This window comes from Antennarius striatus, chromosome 23, assembly GCF_040054535.1.
Source record: "Antennarius striatus isolate MH-2024 chromosome 23, ASM4005453v1, whole genome shotgun sequence".
Classification (NCBI taxonomy): domain Eukaryota; kingdom Metazoa; phylum Chordata; class Actinopteri; order Lophiiformes; family Antennariidae; genus Antennarius; species Antennarius striatus.
The window spans coordinates 8,060,366-8,075,557 of NC_090798.1; the positions used below are offsets into that span (position 1 = coordinate 8,060,366).

The following is a 15,192-nucleotide window of genomic DNA, read 5'->3' on the forward strand; positions in this document are numbered from 1 at the left end:
AAATTACTGTTCCTTATCTACTCCCATTGCATCTTCTTTCGTTTTTCACCTGTTTCTGTTACTTGGGCGTTTAATTGTGTATGAACTATTGTATATGTCAGAGCTGGGAGTAATACTGAAGTCACTAGTGAAAAATTAAGCATGCTTAATTATTACTGAGGTAAAGCAAGTAACACAAGATTCTTATGACCTGATTTATGCCTGTAATCTTACCAATTAATGAGGAGCCAGAGATTCTCACCCAGCAACCTGCCTGTTATTTCCAGGTCACATATTAGATGGTCGATCTTGAAGACAAAGATCACAATCATCTCGTCAGCTTGTCCACCTTGGCGGTCACAGTCCTGCTGGAGCCTATCTCATCCAGCTCAGAGCAAGAGTCAGGTACACTCCAGATAAGACAGCTCATTGCAGTGCCGTACAATGACAGACAGCCACTCATACACATACTCATACCTACAAGAACTTTGTGTGATCAATTCATTACATGTTTTTGAGGTGGGAAGAAGCCAGGGGAACTCGGATAGATCCCTCGCAGAGTACATACAAACTCCACACATAGAAAGGAAGCATACCCGGAACCATCTTGCTGTGAGCCAACATCACTATCCATTGCACCACCATGCTGCCAGAGGATTCACTCTTTTGTCTTCATTTAAAGACAGCTTCCCTATCCTTTCATGGAGCATTAACTAGGAATCATTATCATCATTCATTCATTTTCTGAGAAGCTTCTTCAGCTTTTGTGGGTCACGAGGGTTACTGAAGCCTATCCCAGTGGACTACAAGTGAGAGGCAAGGAGACACTTGAGATGTGACGCCAGTGCATTGCAGAGCTACACGAAAGATAAATAACCATTCACACACAGACCTATAGACAATTTGGGACCAGCTTGACCTAAAGTGCATGTTTTTGGAAGTGGGAGGATTTGTAAATCTGAGACAGTCAAAGAATTATTGAAAAGATTTAAGTGACATCTTAAAACATGCAAAATAATTGCACAGTAACAATGAAGAGCAGACAGTTTGACGAGGCACACAAGCAGGTGATAAAAGGAAGGAGATGCAATGGGAGTACATAAGGAGCAGTCATTTGAATCACCAAGTAGTTCAATAGGCTCTGGGCAGCCAAAAACCTTGAAGTCCATCTTATAGATCTCATACAATGCTCTCTCTTTTAGGGACATTGCTGTGAACCAATCTTATAAAAAAATGTAATGAATAGCCCAAGTTTTCTTAGGAAGAAGGGAAGTTGATTTCTTTCTCACTATTATTTTGGAGAGTCTCTTTATGACCAATAAAATCATACCTGAGAAGTAAAATGACTCAAAATCATCCCAAAAACAATTCATTATAATTTATAGCTGAATGAGTTCACATAAAGTCAGTCCTATAGTCTGTACAATATCAAATCTCAGAATCACTGACCATGCAAGTCCAAAACCATATAAATCCAAATCTATATTTTCATTAATAAGAGGAAATGTGTTTAGCATTAGGTCAACTAATGGCGTTCCAGTTCTTTATAAACTTTTAATTGGTGAAAAATATAAAGCTTTCACGGAGAAGTTTCCATTTCTGACAGAGACATGTAGAGAATTATTAGGTCAACAGTCCAGATGAGGAGGCATAAGAATGTAAGCTGGAAGAATAGGATGATAAATCGGAAAGAGGAAGAAGAGCCCAAGCACATAGGCTGGTTCCTGATGAATTTAGGGCCAAAATTGTTGATCATGTTCTAAATGATGGGCCACATGGAGTGGGCAACCAAATTTTACAAGAACTACTTTATCTTCAATTATCCAAACATTAATCGTAAGAACAATTAGGGAAACCCAAAAATACCCATCATACTGTACATACAGATATTACATAAAAATTTTAAATATATAATTTATATATTTTACATTTCTGCCCTATGCTTTATTTTACCACTCTGGATTGTAACTATCATGCCAGCAGGAGGCCCATTTGTGCTACGGTACATACGAAGGAAATAAAAAGGGTCCTTGTAGAAGATATGTAGCTCCTTTATCAGAATACACAGGTACAACATGAATGTGCACTTTGTAAAAAAAAAGTGAGACAGTTTGTGTAGTGACATATACAGTAGTCCAATAATTGTGAAAGATACAATAACTGATAATTGCTACAGCTGCAAAAAGGAAAAACATACCTGAATTTGATGTAAAAGAAAGTTCATATACTTCATGAGTATAGCCTGTTCTTCAGCAATAGCGTATAATGGGACTGGAATAAAACAAGCCCATTCACCATTCCTGTGTTGACGCTTCAATTTAGGCAAAACTCATGATAGGAACATTTTTGGTCACAGAGAAATTAGAATTGTGTTTATTATCATGGTTTTAACTTTTTATTTGTCTTTTATTCTTATGCAGGCCTGTTTACTCATACATCAGAAATAGATAATAGCTTTTTCAAAATTAGGCTAGCAACAACTCTTGTATTCCTATCTTAGACATGCACACATCTTTGTAACATGCTTATGTAGAATTAAAATACACATTAAGTCACAGATAATCATAATTACTACTGTACTGCAATTAATATTGAGATGGAAATAATCGAGAAAACAATGCAATGAAGACAAGAAACACAGCTGAAAATTCTTGGAGAGTTAATTAACACTTTCTGTCTTGCGCTCTATGAATTCAATTCAAACAAATCTGCCAAGTAAGACGATATTTTCTTGAATAATATTTTTCAAAATATGCCCACATTTTCTGTTTGTAATAAATGCAAACTGTCACCAGCAAATTCTAAGATCTGTGCACTGATTTTTTTTTTACAATAGTATGACACACAATATCAGTCATGAACTGTTTCACCTGTTACGTTTCATAATCAAAAGATAACTTCTGGATCCATCCATCCATCCATCCATCCATCTATCTTAATCCACTAATTTGAGTGCTTTCTTGCATAAAAAACAATCAAAAGTTATTGAAGAAAAAGCGACAGATATTACCAACGGATGGCACTGAAATTTGTGTGAAGATGGCTCTCTCAGCTTGGTGCAGTGTCCACAGGAGAATATATGAATTAAAGGCAAAGAAAAGTATTGAGTTAAAAAGCAAAAGTGGGAAAAAAAACTGTATTGCATCTTCTTTTATTTCTAAAACTGTTTTTTTAAGAATGACTACCAAGCTTTAACATTTTGATAAAACTAATATATAATTTTACTCTTTTTTCTTTTTACTTAAACAGTTATGACATCATTACTAATAAAAAAATTTAAATTAACAAGTTTGTTTAGTTTTTATATTGTACTATTGGCAAAACTCAGTCCTTGCATACGGTTTCTACCGTATATTCTGTTATTACTTTAGGGATGCAAAAACATCATGTTGGGATGCGCAAATTTTTCTTGAAGCACATCCCAGGGACACAATACTTTTTTGAGGTAAAATGACCTCTGCTGATGTTACCAATTCTGTACTTTGTAACGAAGTTATTATTTTCTCATTGACAGTCATTACGGACTTCACACTCACTGGCTTCCAATAGTTGAGTGAAATTAATAAAATCCTGACTTTATCTCAACAAATCAAAAAAATCCAACAGGCTTTGGATAGCCAAACAGCTTGAAGTCCATCTCATACAACTGGTACAGTTTTATCCTTTCCTCTCTGGGTACTGGTTTGAACCAGTTAAACACAGAATTTTGAGTAGTCATATTTTCATATGCAGGAGGGAACTTCAACTTCTCTAGCTTCAGCAGCTTCAGCAGTTGTTCAGCATCTTCTTGAAGAGTCTCTTGATGGCCAATAAAGTCATACCTGAGTAGTAAAACAAACAGAAGCAGCCCACAATAGTAAATGACAAAAAAAAAAAATGTTTTAGCACAGAATTAATTAAATCATTATTAAATGATAATATGATCATGAGTAATTGATAATTCATGGTGCAGTCTAACAATTTCCAAAAAAATTGTGTGTGGGGGGTGGGGGGCGGGGCGGGGGGTGTTTATATGGGACAACTCCCATATGAATAGTAATGACTGTTTTGGCATTTGTTTTGGGTGGTTTTGGGTGGTATTTTTAAAACCAAATATTAATAATAATAATTAATAATTGAATCCACACAACCTCATTTTAAAAAAAATTCTATCCACATGTAATTCTTCTTCTTCTTTTCCTTTCGGCTTTTCCCTTCAGGGGTCGCCACAGCGAATCAATTTCCTCCATCTAGCCCTGTCCTTTGAATCCTCTTCTCTCACACCAACTACCTTCATGTCTTCCCTCATTACATCCATAAACCTCCTCTTTGGTCTTCCTCTAGGCCTCCTGCCGGGCAGTTCAAAACTCAGCATCCTTCTACCAATATATCCACTATCTCTCCTCTGGAAATGTCCAAACCATCTTAGTCTGGCCTCTCTGACTTTATCTCCAAAACCTCTAACATGTGCTGTCCCTCTGATGTAGTCATTCCTGATCCTATCCTTCCTGGTCACTCCCAGAGAGAACCTCAGCATCTTCATCTCTGCTACCTCCAGCTCTGTCTCCTGTCTTTTCTTCAGTGGCACTGTCTCTAGGCCAAACAACATCGCTGGTCTCAGCACAGTTTTGTACACCTTTCCCTTCATTTTAGCTGAAACTCTTCTATCACACATCGCACCTGACACTTTCCTCCACCCGTTCCATCCTGCCTGTACACGCTTCTTCACCTCTTTTCCACACTCTCCATTGCTCTGGACTGTTGACCCTAGGTACTTAAAATCCTCCACCTTCTTGAGCTCTTCTCCCTGTAACCTCACTCTTCCACTTGGGTCCCTCTCATTCACACACATGTACTCTGTCTTACTGCGGCTAACCTTCATTCCTCTCCTTTCCAGGACAAACCTCCACCTCTCTAGCTTCTCCTCCACCTGTTCCCTGCTCTCACTACAGATCACAATATCATCTGCAAACATCATGGTCCATGGAGATTCCTGTCTAACCTCGTCTGTCAGCCTGTCCATCACCATAGCGAACAAGAAGGGGCTCAGAGCTGATCCCTGATGCAGTCCCACCTCCACCTTGAACTCCTCTGTCACACCTACAGCACACCTCACCACTGTCTTACAGTCCTCATACATGTCCTGCACTGCTCTAACATACTTCTCTGCCACTCCAGACTTCCTCATACAATACCAAAGTTCTTCTCTGGGCACTCTGTCATAAGCTTTCTCCAGATCTACAAAAACACAATGCAGCTCCCTCTGGCCTTCTCTGTACTTCTCTATCAACATCCTCAAAGCAAATACTGCATCTGTAGTACTCTTTTTTGGCATGAAACCATACTGCTGCTCACAAATGTTCACTTCTGCCCTTAGTATAGCTTCCATTACTCTCTCCCATAACTTCATTGTATGGCTCATCAGCTTTATTCCTCTGTAGTTGCCACAACTCTGCACATCTCCCTTGTTCTTAAAAATGGGCACCAGCACACTTCTCCTCCATTCCTCAGGCATCTTCTCACTATCTAAGATCCTGTTGAACAACCCAGTCAGAAACTCTACTGCCACCTCTCCTAGACACTTCCAAACCTCTACAGGTATATCATCAGGACCGACTGCCTTTCCACTCTTCATCCTTTTCAATATCCTCCTCACTTCATCCTGACTAATCTTTGCTAGATCCTGGTCCACAACAGTCACCTCTTCTAGTCTTTGTTCTCTCTCATTTTCCACGTTCATCAACTCTTCAAAGTACTCTTTCCATCTTCCCATCACACTACTAGCACCTGTCAATAGACTTCCATCCCTATCCTTAATCACCCTAACCTGCTGCACGTCCTTCCCATCTCTATCTCTCTGTCTTGCCAACCGGTATAGATCAGTCTCTCCCTCCTTACTGTCCAACCTAGCATACAAGTCATCATAAGCTTCTTGTTAGGCCTTTGCTACCTCTACCTTCACCTTACGCTGCATCTCCCTGTACTCCTGTCTACTCTCCTCAGTCCTCTCAGTGTCCCACTTCCTCTTGGCTAACCTCTTTCTCTGTATACACTCCTGTACCTCCTCATTCCACCACCAAGTCTCCTTATCTACTTTCCTTCCAGATGACACACCAAGTACTCTCTTAACTGTCTCCCTGATCACATTAGCAGTAGTTGTCCAGTCATCTGGAAGCACCTCCTGACCAACCAGAGCCTGTCTTAACTCCTTCCTAAAAGTCATGCAACACTCTTCCTTTTTCAGCTTCCACCATTTCGTCTTCTGCTCTGCCTTTGCCCTCTTGATCTTCCTCCCCACCAGAGTCATCCTACACAGCACCATCCTATGCTGTTTGGCTACACTCTCACCTACCACTACTTTGCAGTCGCTGATCTCTTTCAGGTTACACCGTCTACACAAGATGTAGTCTACCTGTGTGCTCCTACCGCCACTCTTATAGGTCACTCTATGTTCCTGCCTGTTCTGGAAGAAAGTATTCACTACAGCCATTTCCATCCTTTTTGCAAAGTCAACTACCATCTGTCCTTCTGCGTTCCTCTCCTGGATACCAAACCTGCCCATCACCTCCTCATCACCTCTGTTTCCTGCACCAACATGTCCATTGAAGTCTGCTCCAATGACAACTCTCTCACTTCTAGACATGTTCTGCATCACTTCATCAAAGTCCGACCAGAATTTCTCCTTCTCCTCCAGCTCACATCCTACCTGTGGAGCATACCCGCTAACAACATTGAACATCACACCTTCTATTTCTAGCTTAAGACTCATCACTCTATCCGACACTCTTTTTACCTCCAGGACATTCCTCACAAACTCCTCCTTCAAGATAACTCCTACTCCATTTCTCTTCCCATCTACACCATGATAGAACAACTTGAACCCTGCTCCTAAACTTCTAGCCTTGCTACCTTTCCACCTGGTCTCCTGTACACATAGTATGTCTACCTTCCCTCTCTGCATCATGTCAACCAACTCTCTACCTTTTCCTGTCATAGTTCCAACATTCAACGTCCCTACTCTTAGTCCTATACTCTTGGTGTTCCTCTTCTCTTTCTTCGAGCGAACGCACTTTCCTCCTCTCCTTCTTCGACCAACAGTAATCCAATTTCCACCGGCGCCCTGTAGGTCAACAGCGCCGATGGCGGTCGTTGTTAACCCGGGCCTCGACCGATCCGGTATGGAAGTCATATGTTTGATTCGCATGTTTGATTTGGCAAAAGTTTTACGCCGGATGCCCTTCCTGACGCAACCCTCTGTATTTATCCGGGCTTGGGACTGGCACAATAAGACACTGGCTTGTGTCCTCTTGCGGCTACATTCTATCCACATGTAATTACATTGCATTAATAATTGCAATTACAAGTGCATTAATAAATGTGTTTATATGCATAACAACTCTGTAACAACTCAAACGACAGGAGTGAGGCCTGGGACATGTGGAAATTCTTACACCATTCCTGCTGGAGGATGACTTCTGTCTCAAAGTTCTCCCACCAGCTGGCAGTGCTTCCCGGTCTGACCCAAAATTTGCGTTGGCGTATTTGGTTAGGAACATGTCTGCGACGTGGACCGTTTATCAGTCGGAAAATAGCCAACCTTCGTCTGTGCTCAATGTGAAGCAGCAGCACTTGGGCTTGCAAAAAATTTTTAGAAAAAAACACCTGGACGATTGTTACTGCCAACATTGTTTTAAAAACGTCCATGCTGTTTCTAGATGTAAATACGAGTCACACACATATGAATGTCATGCAGGCAAGGCCTATCATAACTCCGGTTACAGCCGTCCATATGCAGACTATTACTCGAGTTTTCAAAATCTTCACTTTGGCCGGCGTTTTCAAAATCCATCATTTCAGAGACGAGATATGCGCTGTGGTAAATGTTGTATTATCAAGCTAAATAATTTAAGTAAAAAATTGCACAAAATTTTTATGTGTTATGTATATGTTCAACAAATTGTGCTAAAGCAACCTAACTGCTTCAGGGAAAGTGTTAATTCCAGAATTAAAATTATCAGTCATGAAGTGTTTCTCCACTGCAGGACACACCTTAACTAAATATGACCATGCTACCACCGCTGATGTGGAACAAAACAACATCTACCAGTTTCAATTAGCATTAATTTGTTTGATGTTTTGCGCAGCAACATCCCTACTTCATTTAACCATTTAATCAGAAACAAAGATTTTTACCAAAATTTGTTCAGTGGCAGAATTTGCAATTTTTACCATGTCCTCATGTCAGTAAGCTTCTATACACTGACATGACATTTACAGGTCAAAAATAGGGATAAACTCCCAAAAGGTAGCACATCTAAAAAATTAATCAAGGGAGGACAAAGTACTCACATTTCCACTTTTTTTATTTTGGCACACACCAAAAATGAATGCTTACGTGTTTCGGCTATGAGCCTTCATCAGAGCATGATGAAGGCTATGACATTTACAGGTACAATTCTAACGAACATGAACTTACTGTATGAGGCAGGGATGGCACAGTTGGTACATTGGCCTCCAGTGCTCATCAAAAGGTTTTGTTGTCTTTGGATCAGTCAGGTACTGTATGAAGTTGTGAAATGTAGGGGATACTCCAGATGCAATGGCATGTTCCTTTGTCTCTACTGTATAAGACAGGTTGCCATAGTGGTTCAGAATGAGGAAAATATGGTGATCCAAGAATGGATCTCCGTATTTTAGGATCTTGTCACGAAAGGCAGAGATGAGACGAACAAATGGGTCCCGCACAAACAGGAACTTTTTGTAATGTTTCAGCTTTGACTGCAAACAGCACATAAATATATATCAACTGTTAATTATGCAAATTATGTGTTTAATGAATATACTATTAATGTGACTAACTGATTCTGATAGTTAATTAGTTCTCCAAAAACAAACGGCTAAAAGAACTGATATGTTTAATGTTTTTTTATGGTAACCTCAAGTGAATTGACTTACGCTTATCTCTCTTTTTGAGATGTTTGTTAAGCAATGAAGGGCGTCAAACTTGTGGACCTCCTCATGCTCTATCGACATTAGATCTTGATGTACTGACAAACCGTATCTCAGTGCATACATAAGCCTTTTCCAGTTTGTACATGCTACCTGTAAGAAGGGCAAGGGTGAAAAGTAGTCATTTAAAAAATATTCAACATGAAACAACAAAGGCCACCCAAACTCTATATACCATCTGTATTCATATACATGAAAATTAACACCAACCTGTGAAAGGGTCATCCCATACAAATTAATTAATTCTGACATCCTGACAAAATTAACCCTAACCCATCCTTAACAAAATGTTGTTTGTCCTCATTTTTTTTAAAGTGGATAGCCAGGATGGATAGGATCAGGAATGAGTACATCAGAGGGACAGCACATGTTAGAGGTTTTGGAGATAAAGTCAGAGAGGCCAGACTGAGATGGTTTGGACATGTCCAGAGGAGAATTAGTGAATATATTGGTAGAAGGATGCTGAGTTTTGAACTGCCAGGCAGGAGGCCAAGAGGAAGACCAAGGAGGAGGTTTATGGATGTAGTGAAAGAGGACATGGAGGTAGTTGGTGTGAGAGAAGAGGATGCAGATGACAAGGTTAGATGGAGGCAACTGATTCGCTGTGGCGACCCCTGAAGGGAAAAGCTGAAAGGAGAAGAAGAAGAAGCCAGATAAAATTCTCAGAGATGAGAAACATCACCAAGCAAGTCAATTATCAATCAATCAATCAATCAACTTTTATTAAAATAGTGCTATATCACATCTGAAGATATTTCAAAGGGCTTAACAGATAGAAAGCCAACAGTGCCCTCCAGAGCAAGCATAAGCGATCACATTACCTAATTTCCCTCAGCAAAAAATAAACCTGGAGTTTGAGCTGACAGTGGGAGGTGTCAGCTCACCACCCGAGCACTGCTGAAGGCACCCTTGAGCATCCCCCTTTACAAATTGGTAATTAGGGCGCACCAGGAAGGAGCTGCTCGACATTGTACCTCCCAATGCATTTTGTTGCCTATAGGCCCTTGTGTGTGTGTGTGTGTGTGTGTGTGTGTGTGTGTGTGTGTGTGTGTGTGTGTGTGTGTGTGTGTGTGTGTGTGTGTGTGTGTGTGTGTGTGTGTTCAGGGCCTGTTCACACTAATATACAGTATATGCATGCGATTGATTACAAGAGGGATTATAATCAGTATATAAAATTTTAAGAAAAGTCAGTGTAATGACTCCAGGTAGTCTGTAAGTGTCAATGGAATTGATTATGACAGTATGCATGAGACTTTCATTGTTTTCTTGTCATGCTTTGAAAGATACAACCCCTGGCTGTGCCTACAAATCTTTATGGACACAATTTCTAGGTGCAGCTGGGGGCCAGAAGGAGTCTGGTCTGGGGACCAAAATATTTCATCTCTGATTTTTGCTGATGATGCTGTCCTGTTGGACTCATCAAATCTTGACCTTCATCATGCACTGGGGCGGTTTGCCAGTGAGTGTGACGCGAGTGGGATGAGGATTAGCACCTAGAAATCCAAAGCTATGGTTCTTGACCAGAAAATGATGGCCGGCCTTCTCTGGGTCAGTGCAAAGTCTTTGCCCCAAGTGGAAGAGTTAAAGTATCTTGAGGTCTTGTTCACAAGTGAGGGAAGAATGGAATGTGAGATTGACAGATGCACCGGTGCAGAAACTGATACAGTCAAGATCCAGACCATATCCCTGATACAAGCAGTTGAAATGAGTTTCCTCCGTAGAGTGACTGGGTGCACCCCTAGAGATAGGGTGAGGAACTCATTCACCAGGGAGGAGCTCGGAGTAGAGCAACTGATCCTTCATATCAAGCGGAGTCAGCTGAGGTGTCTCGGGCATCTCCTTCAGATGCCTCTCGAAAACGTCCCAGGTTAGGTATTCTGGGCATGTCCTACTGGGAGGAGACATCTGGGAAGACCTAGGACATGCTGGAGACACTATGTCTCTCAGCTGGCATGGGAACACCTCAGGGTTTTCCCGGCAGAGCTAGATGAGGTGTCTGGGGGGAGGGAAGAATGGACACCCCTGCTGAGATTGTTTCCTCTGCGACATTGCTCCGGATTAAGCAGTTGAAAATAGATGGATGGATGTATATTTAATTATTTACTGCGCTACTTGTACTTTCTTCATATTTATATATTCTTTAGCTTACCTTGATCTTAATTTACAAGCTCGCATTTCCACGTTGTTATTACATAAAATATGATATACACTTCAGGGTTGTGTGTAGATAATGATAATAATAGTCATAATGATAACAGTAAATATCTTCTCCTTTCGGTTTTTCCCTTCAGGGGTAGCCACAGCGAATCAATTGCCCCCATCTAACCCTGTCCTCTGCATCCTCTTCTCTCACACCAGCTACCTTCATGTCCTCTTTCACTAAATCCATAAACCTCCTCTTTGGTCTTCCTCTAGGCCTCCTGCCTGGCAGTTCAAAACTCAGCATCCTTCTACCAATATATTCACTATCTCTCTCAGTCTGGCCTCTCTAACATGTTCTGTCCCTCTGATGTACTCATTCCTGATCCTATCCTTCCTGGTCACTCCCAAAGAGAACCTCAGCATCTTCATCTCTGCTACCTCCAGCTCTGTCTCCTGTCTTTTCTTCAGTGACACTGTCTCTAGGCCAAACAACATCGCTGGTCTCACCACAGTTTTGTACACCTTTCCTTTCATATGAAACTCTTCTACCACACATCACACCTGACACTTTTCTCCATCCGTTCCATCCTGCCAGTACACGCTTCTTTGCCTCTTTTCCACACTCTCCATTGCTCTGGACTGTTGACCCGAAGTACTTAAAATCCTCCACCTTCTTGATCTCTTCTCCCTGTAACCTCACTCTTCCACTTGGGTCCATCTCATTCAACAACAGTAAATATACTAAACATTATTATTTTTACAATGTACATTTCATATTTGCCTTTCGAAATACTCAAGTCTTCACATCTTCACACTGTAGACAAGATGATTGCAGGTTTCACGTTCACGAAACACACACAAAATCTTTTGTTTGTGTATGGCGCGTGTGCCAATAATAGTCCTGTGTGTCCTATAGTGAATGTGTGTCTTTGTCTTTATTACCTTGGGAATGTAACAGTAGATGATGCGATGCTTGTCGTCATAAATTAAGTTTGCCAGGTCCTCATCACCCAAGTCGTCGAGACTGTAGCTCCCGTCCTTTTTAATAGTGTCACACATTTTTCTTAGATGCTGCTGTCTCAGTTTCTGAACTTGATGGATTGGCTCTACTGTGATGAGAATATGACGATATGGTCACTATGGTGGGTAGCACTGTCGCCTCATGGCAAGGCGGTTCCAGGTTTGTATCCCTTTTGATGCGGAGTTTGCATATTCTCCCATTGTCTGCGTGGGTTTTCTCAGGGTACTCTGGCTTCCTCCCACCTCCAAAAACATGCGCTTCATGTTAATTGGTGCGTCAGGTCAATTCCAAATTGACCATAGGTGTGCGTGCATGTTTGTCTGTGTATGTGTATGGCTCCGTGGTGCACGGGTGTCTTGCCCGGAATGTACTTTGCCTCAAACCTCACTCGGGTGGGATGGGTTCCAGCATCCCACAACCCACGACAGCGGATGAAGCAGGTTAGGAAGATGAATGAATGAATGTATTCAAACAATGAAAATTGTGAAAACAAGACATAAGATGAGATAAAACACACACACACATAAACACACACACAAACACACACACACATCCACATATATATACATGTATGGGGGGATTTCTCAGGGGTGTTGAGGATAAACTAAACTTTAATCCACTGAGTTATTCTATCACACTTTTTCCTGGACATCAAAAGTTGACACACCCCTTTATGTTTGATTATTCTATTTAATTTCCCTTATTGTGTTATTGTTACGTTTTACAGACTGTTAGCATTAGGCTAAATCCTCTTGCAATGTTTGTGTGATCTGCCCTTAACCATTGTCTTGAAGTGTAATTAGGCCATATTCCACATTGTGGCCAGCATTTTTTCGTGTCTTTTAAAGTTTGTATTACATTTAAGGAGAACTGTGCTCACCATTAACTTACAGAAAAATTAAGCCTGTTGAATCCCCCCTCTGTTTTTGACAAATCACACCCTGTATAATAACTGTGCTGCCGTAACTGACTACTACAGCTCCCTTTCTGCCTCAACCCTCGCCAAGTGGCATCACTGCCATCATCTCCAACACTCATCTCCCCTATCTTGTTCTACTAATTGTTTCTCTGAGCATCTCAGAGCGTCAAGCTTTGTACCCTCATTGGATACTTCACCGTTTTTCATTAAGCAAAGGCTAGAGCTAGTAGTACTGGCAAAAAGCATAAGGCAAGTGATGATAGTGGTAGTGGCAACCTCTCCAATGACAACTCTGCCTCTCACCGGCAACAACTCCTCCCTGCTCCTCTTCATGCACCGCAGAGCAACACATAAACAGACAGCCATGCATGCACACAGCCACATCTACGGGCAATCTTTTATCATCAGTTTGCTTAAGTTGCATGTCTTTGGAGTTGAGTGGAAGCCGGAGAACGTGGCGAGAACTCATGCAGACAAAGGGAGAGCATGCAAACTCCGCACAGAGCGAGACTCAAACCGCCTTGCTGTAAGGCAACAGCACTACCCACTACGCCACTGCCGCCCTTATCTGTATATACAGTACTTGTATGTAAACACATAAACTTACCTGTCTTACTTGTCTTCCTTTTTTTCATTATTTGCAGCATGACCATTTGATAAAAGGATAAGACGATGAACAACAGAATCACCACTAATCCAAGGAACACACTGAATCTTTTCCATGATGCCATCACACTTGGAGTTACACAAAGAGTCAGCTTTTGTCAATGAATCAGAAAGAGTAAATATACCCCGTGAGTGATTGAAAGATTTAGGTAACATCAGCAACACATGGTCAAAATATACAGTCTAATATATCAGAACAATGAAAAATTCATTTTTTTAAAAGTATGTCTTGGTTGATTTTCTTTAGAAAGTTAACGAGAGCAACATTTTTTTTTAAAATCCATTTGTGGGAAAACAGTTAGCACTTATATTAGCCCCAATAAAATGGTTTCACTGCAACTTGAATATCATACAGAGTCAGTTACCACATTACTTACTTTTTTGCAATAGTCCTGGATGGAAGAACTGATTCTAACAGGAAACTACTTCTCAAAAAGCCTGAACTAAAATTGACAGAGACCGTATCCTACCAAGATCTGTGCTTGTGTTGGCTATTTGCAAAGCAAATATTGCAAGTAAAAAAATGTCTTTTCCTTCTAAGCTTAACACTCGCTAACATCAGTTACACCACAGTACCTTATATTATAATACAAATTCAGTCACACCACTAGACTTGTTTACTGACAACAGCTTAGTCAAACGTCTTTATGTAACTGATACTGACATCCACACCCCATCATAGTACTTATTTTGTAACCTGTCTAATAAACCTTTGTTAACTTTTAGAGCCACCCTGTCTATATCTCTCTGATTTGTTGTAGCCTACGAGCCAGCCAGAACTATTCCTTGTTCTCTAAATTTTATAAATTTGTAAATTTCTGAATTTATATTATTAATACTGTGATTGTTCTTGATGTTTGCCTTTTCTATGAACAAACACAGATGGAGGATGATAGAGTGGTAGGAAGAACAGGATGGAGACAGGACAGCAAGAGCAAACGCGACACTCAATATAAACATATTTTCTTAAGTCAAACAATGGCAACATACAAACCCAGCCTACCTTTTTAATTCTCCCAAACTACTTCAAGATTCAAATGTGTGAGACTGCATTCTTATGGAAAAACCTCTGTTCCCAGCTCACATTTTAGATGGTAGAACAACCTGACTTAAAAGTTCTGTTACTTGAACGTATTTCCTTAATAGAACTATTCTACAGCATCAAAGATTATACAAATTAGTTCATCCATCCATCCGTCCATCCAGTCTACAGACGCATCTGCTGGATCTCAGCCGGCTATGGTGAGAGATAGGGTATACACCAGATAAGAAACCACTACATTGTAGGGCCATTGACAGAAAACCATTCATGCACACACATATACAGACAATTTGGAGCAATCAATTCATTGCGTGTTTTTGGAGGTAGGAGGAAGCCGGGGGGAACCCGGAGAGATCACTTGCAGAGAACATACAAACTTGCTGTAAACTATCTTGCTGTGAGGAAACATCGCTACCCACTGTACCACCATGCTGT

The 15,192-nt window shown here is 40.8% G+C and overlaps 1 protein-coding gene across 1 annotated transcript; it reads right to left on the reverse strand.

The window, feature by feature from the left end:
• Positions 1-3,568: 3,568 nt before the first annotated feature.
• On the reverse strand, positions 3,569-13,721 carry LOC137590977 (carbohydrate sulfotransferase 12-like). The gene is made up of 5 exons (XM_068308835.1): positions 13,657-13,721; positions 12,052-12,218; positions 8,914-9,060; positions 8,435-8,736; positions 3,569-3,800 (listed from the first exon to the last, which is right to left on the reverse strand). Exons 1-5 carry the CDS (start codon positions 13,700-13,702, stop codon positions 3,569-3,571), a joined length of 894 nt encoding a protein of 297 aa, XP_068164936.1. The 5' UTR covers positions 13,703-13,721.
• Between the last annotated feature and the right edge of the window lie 1,471 nt (positions 13,722-15,192).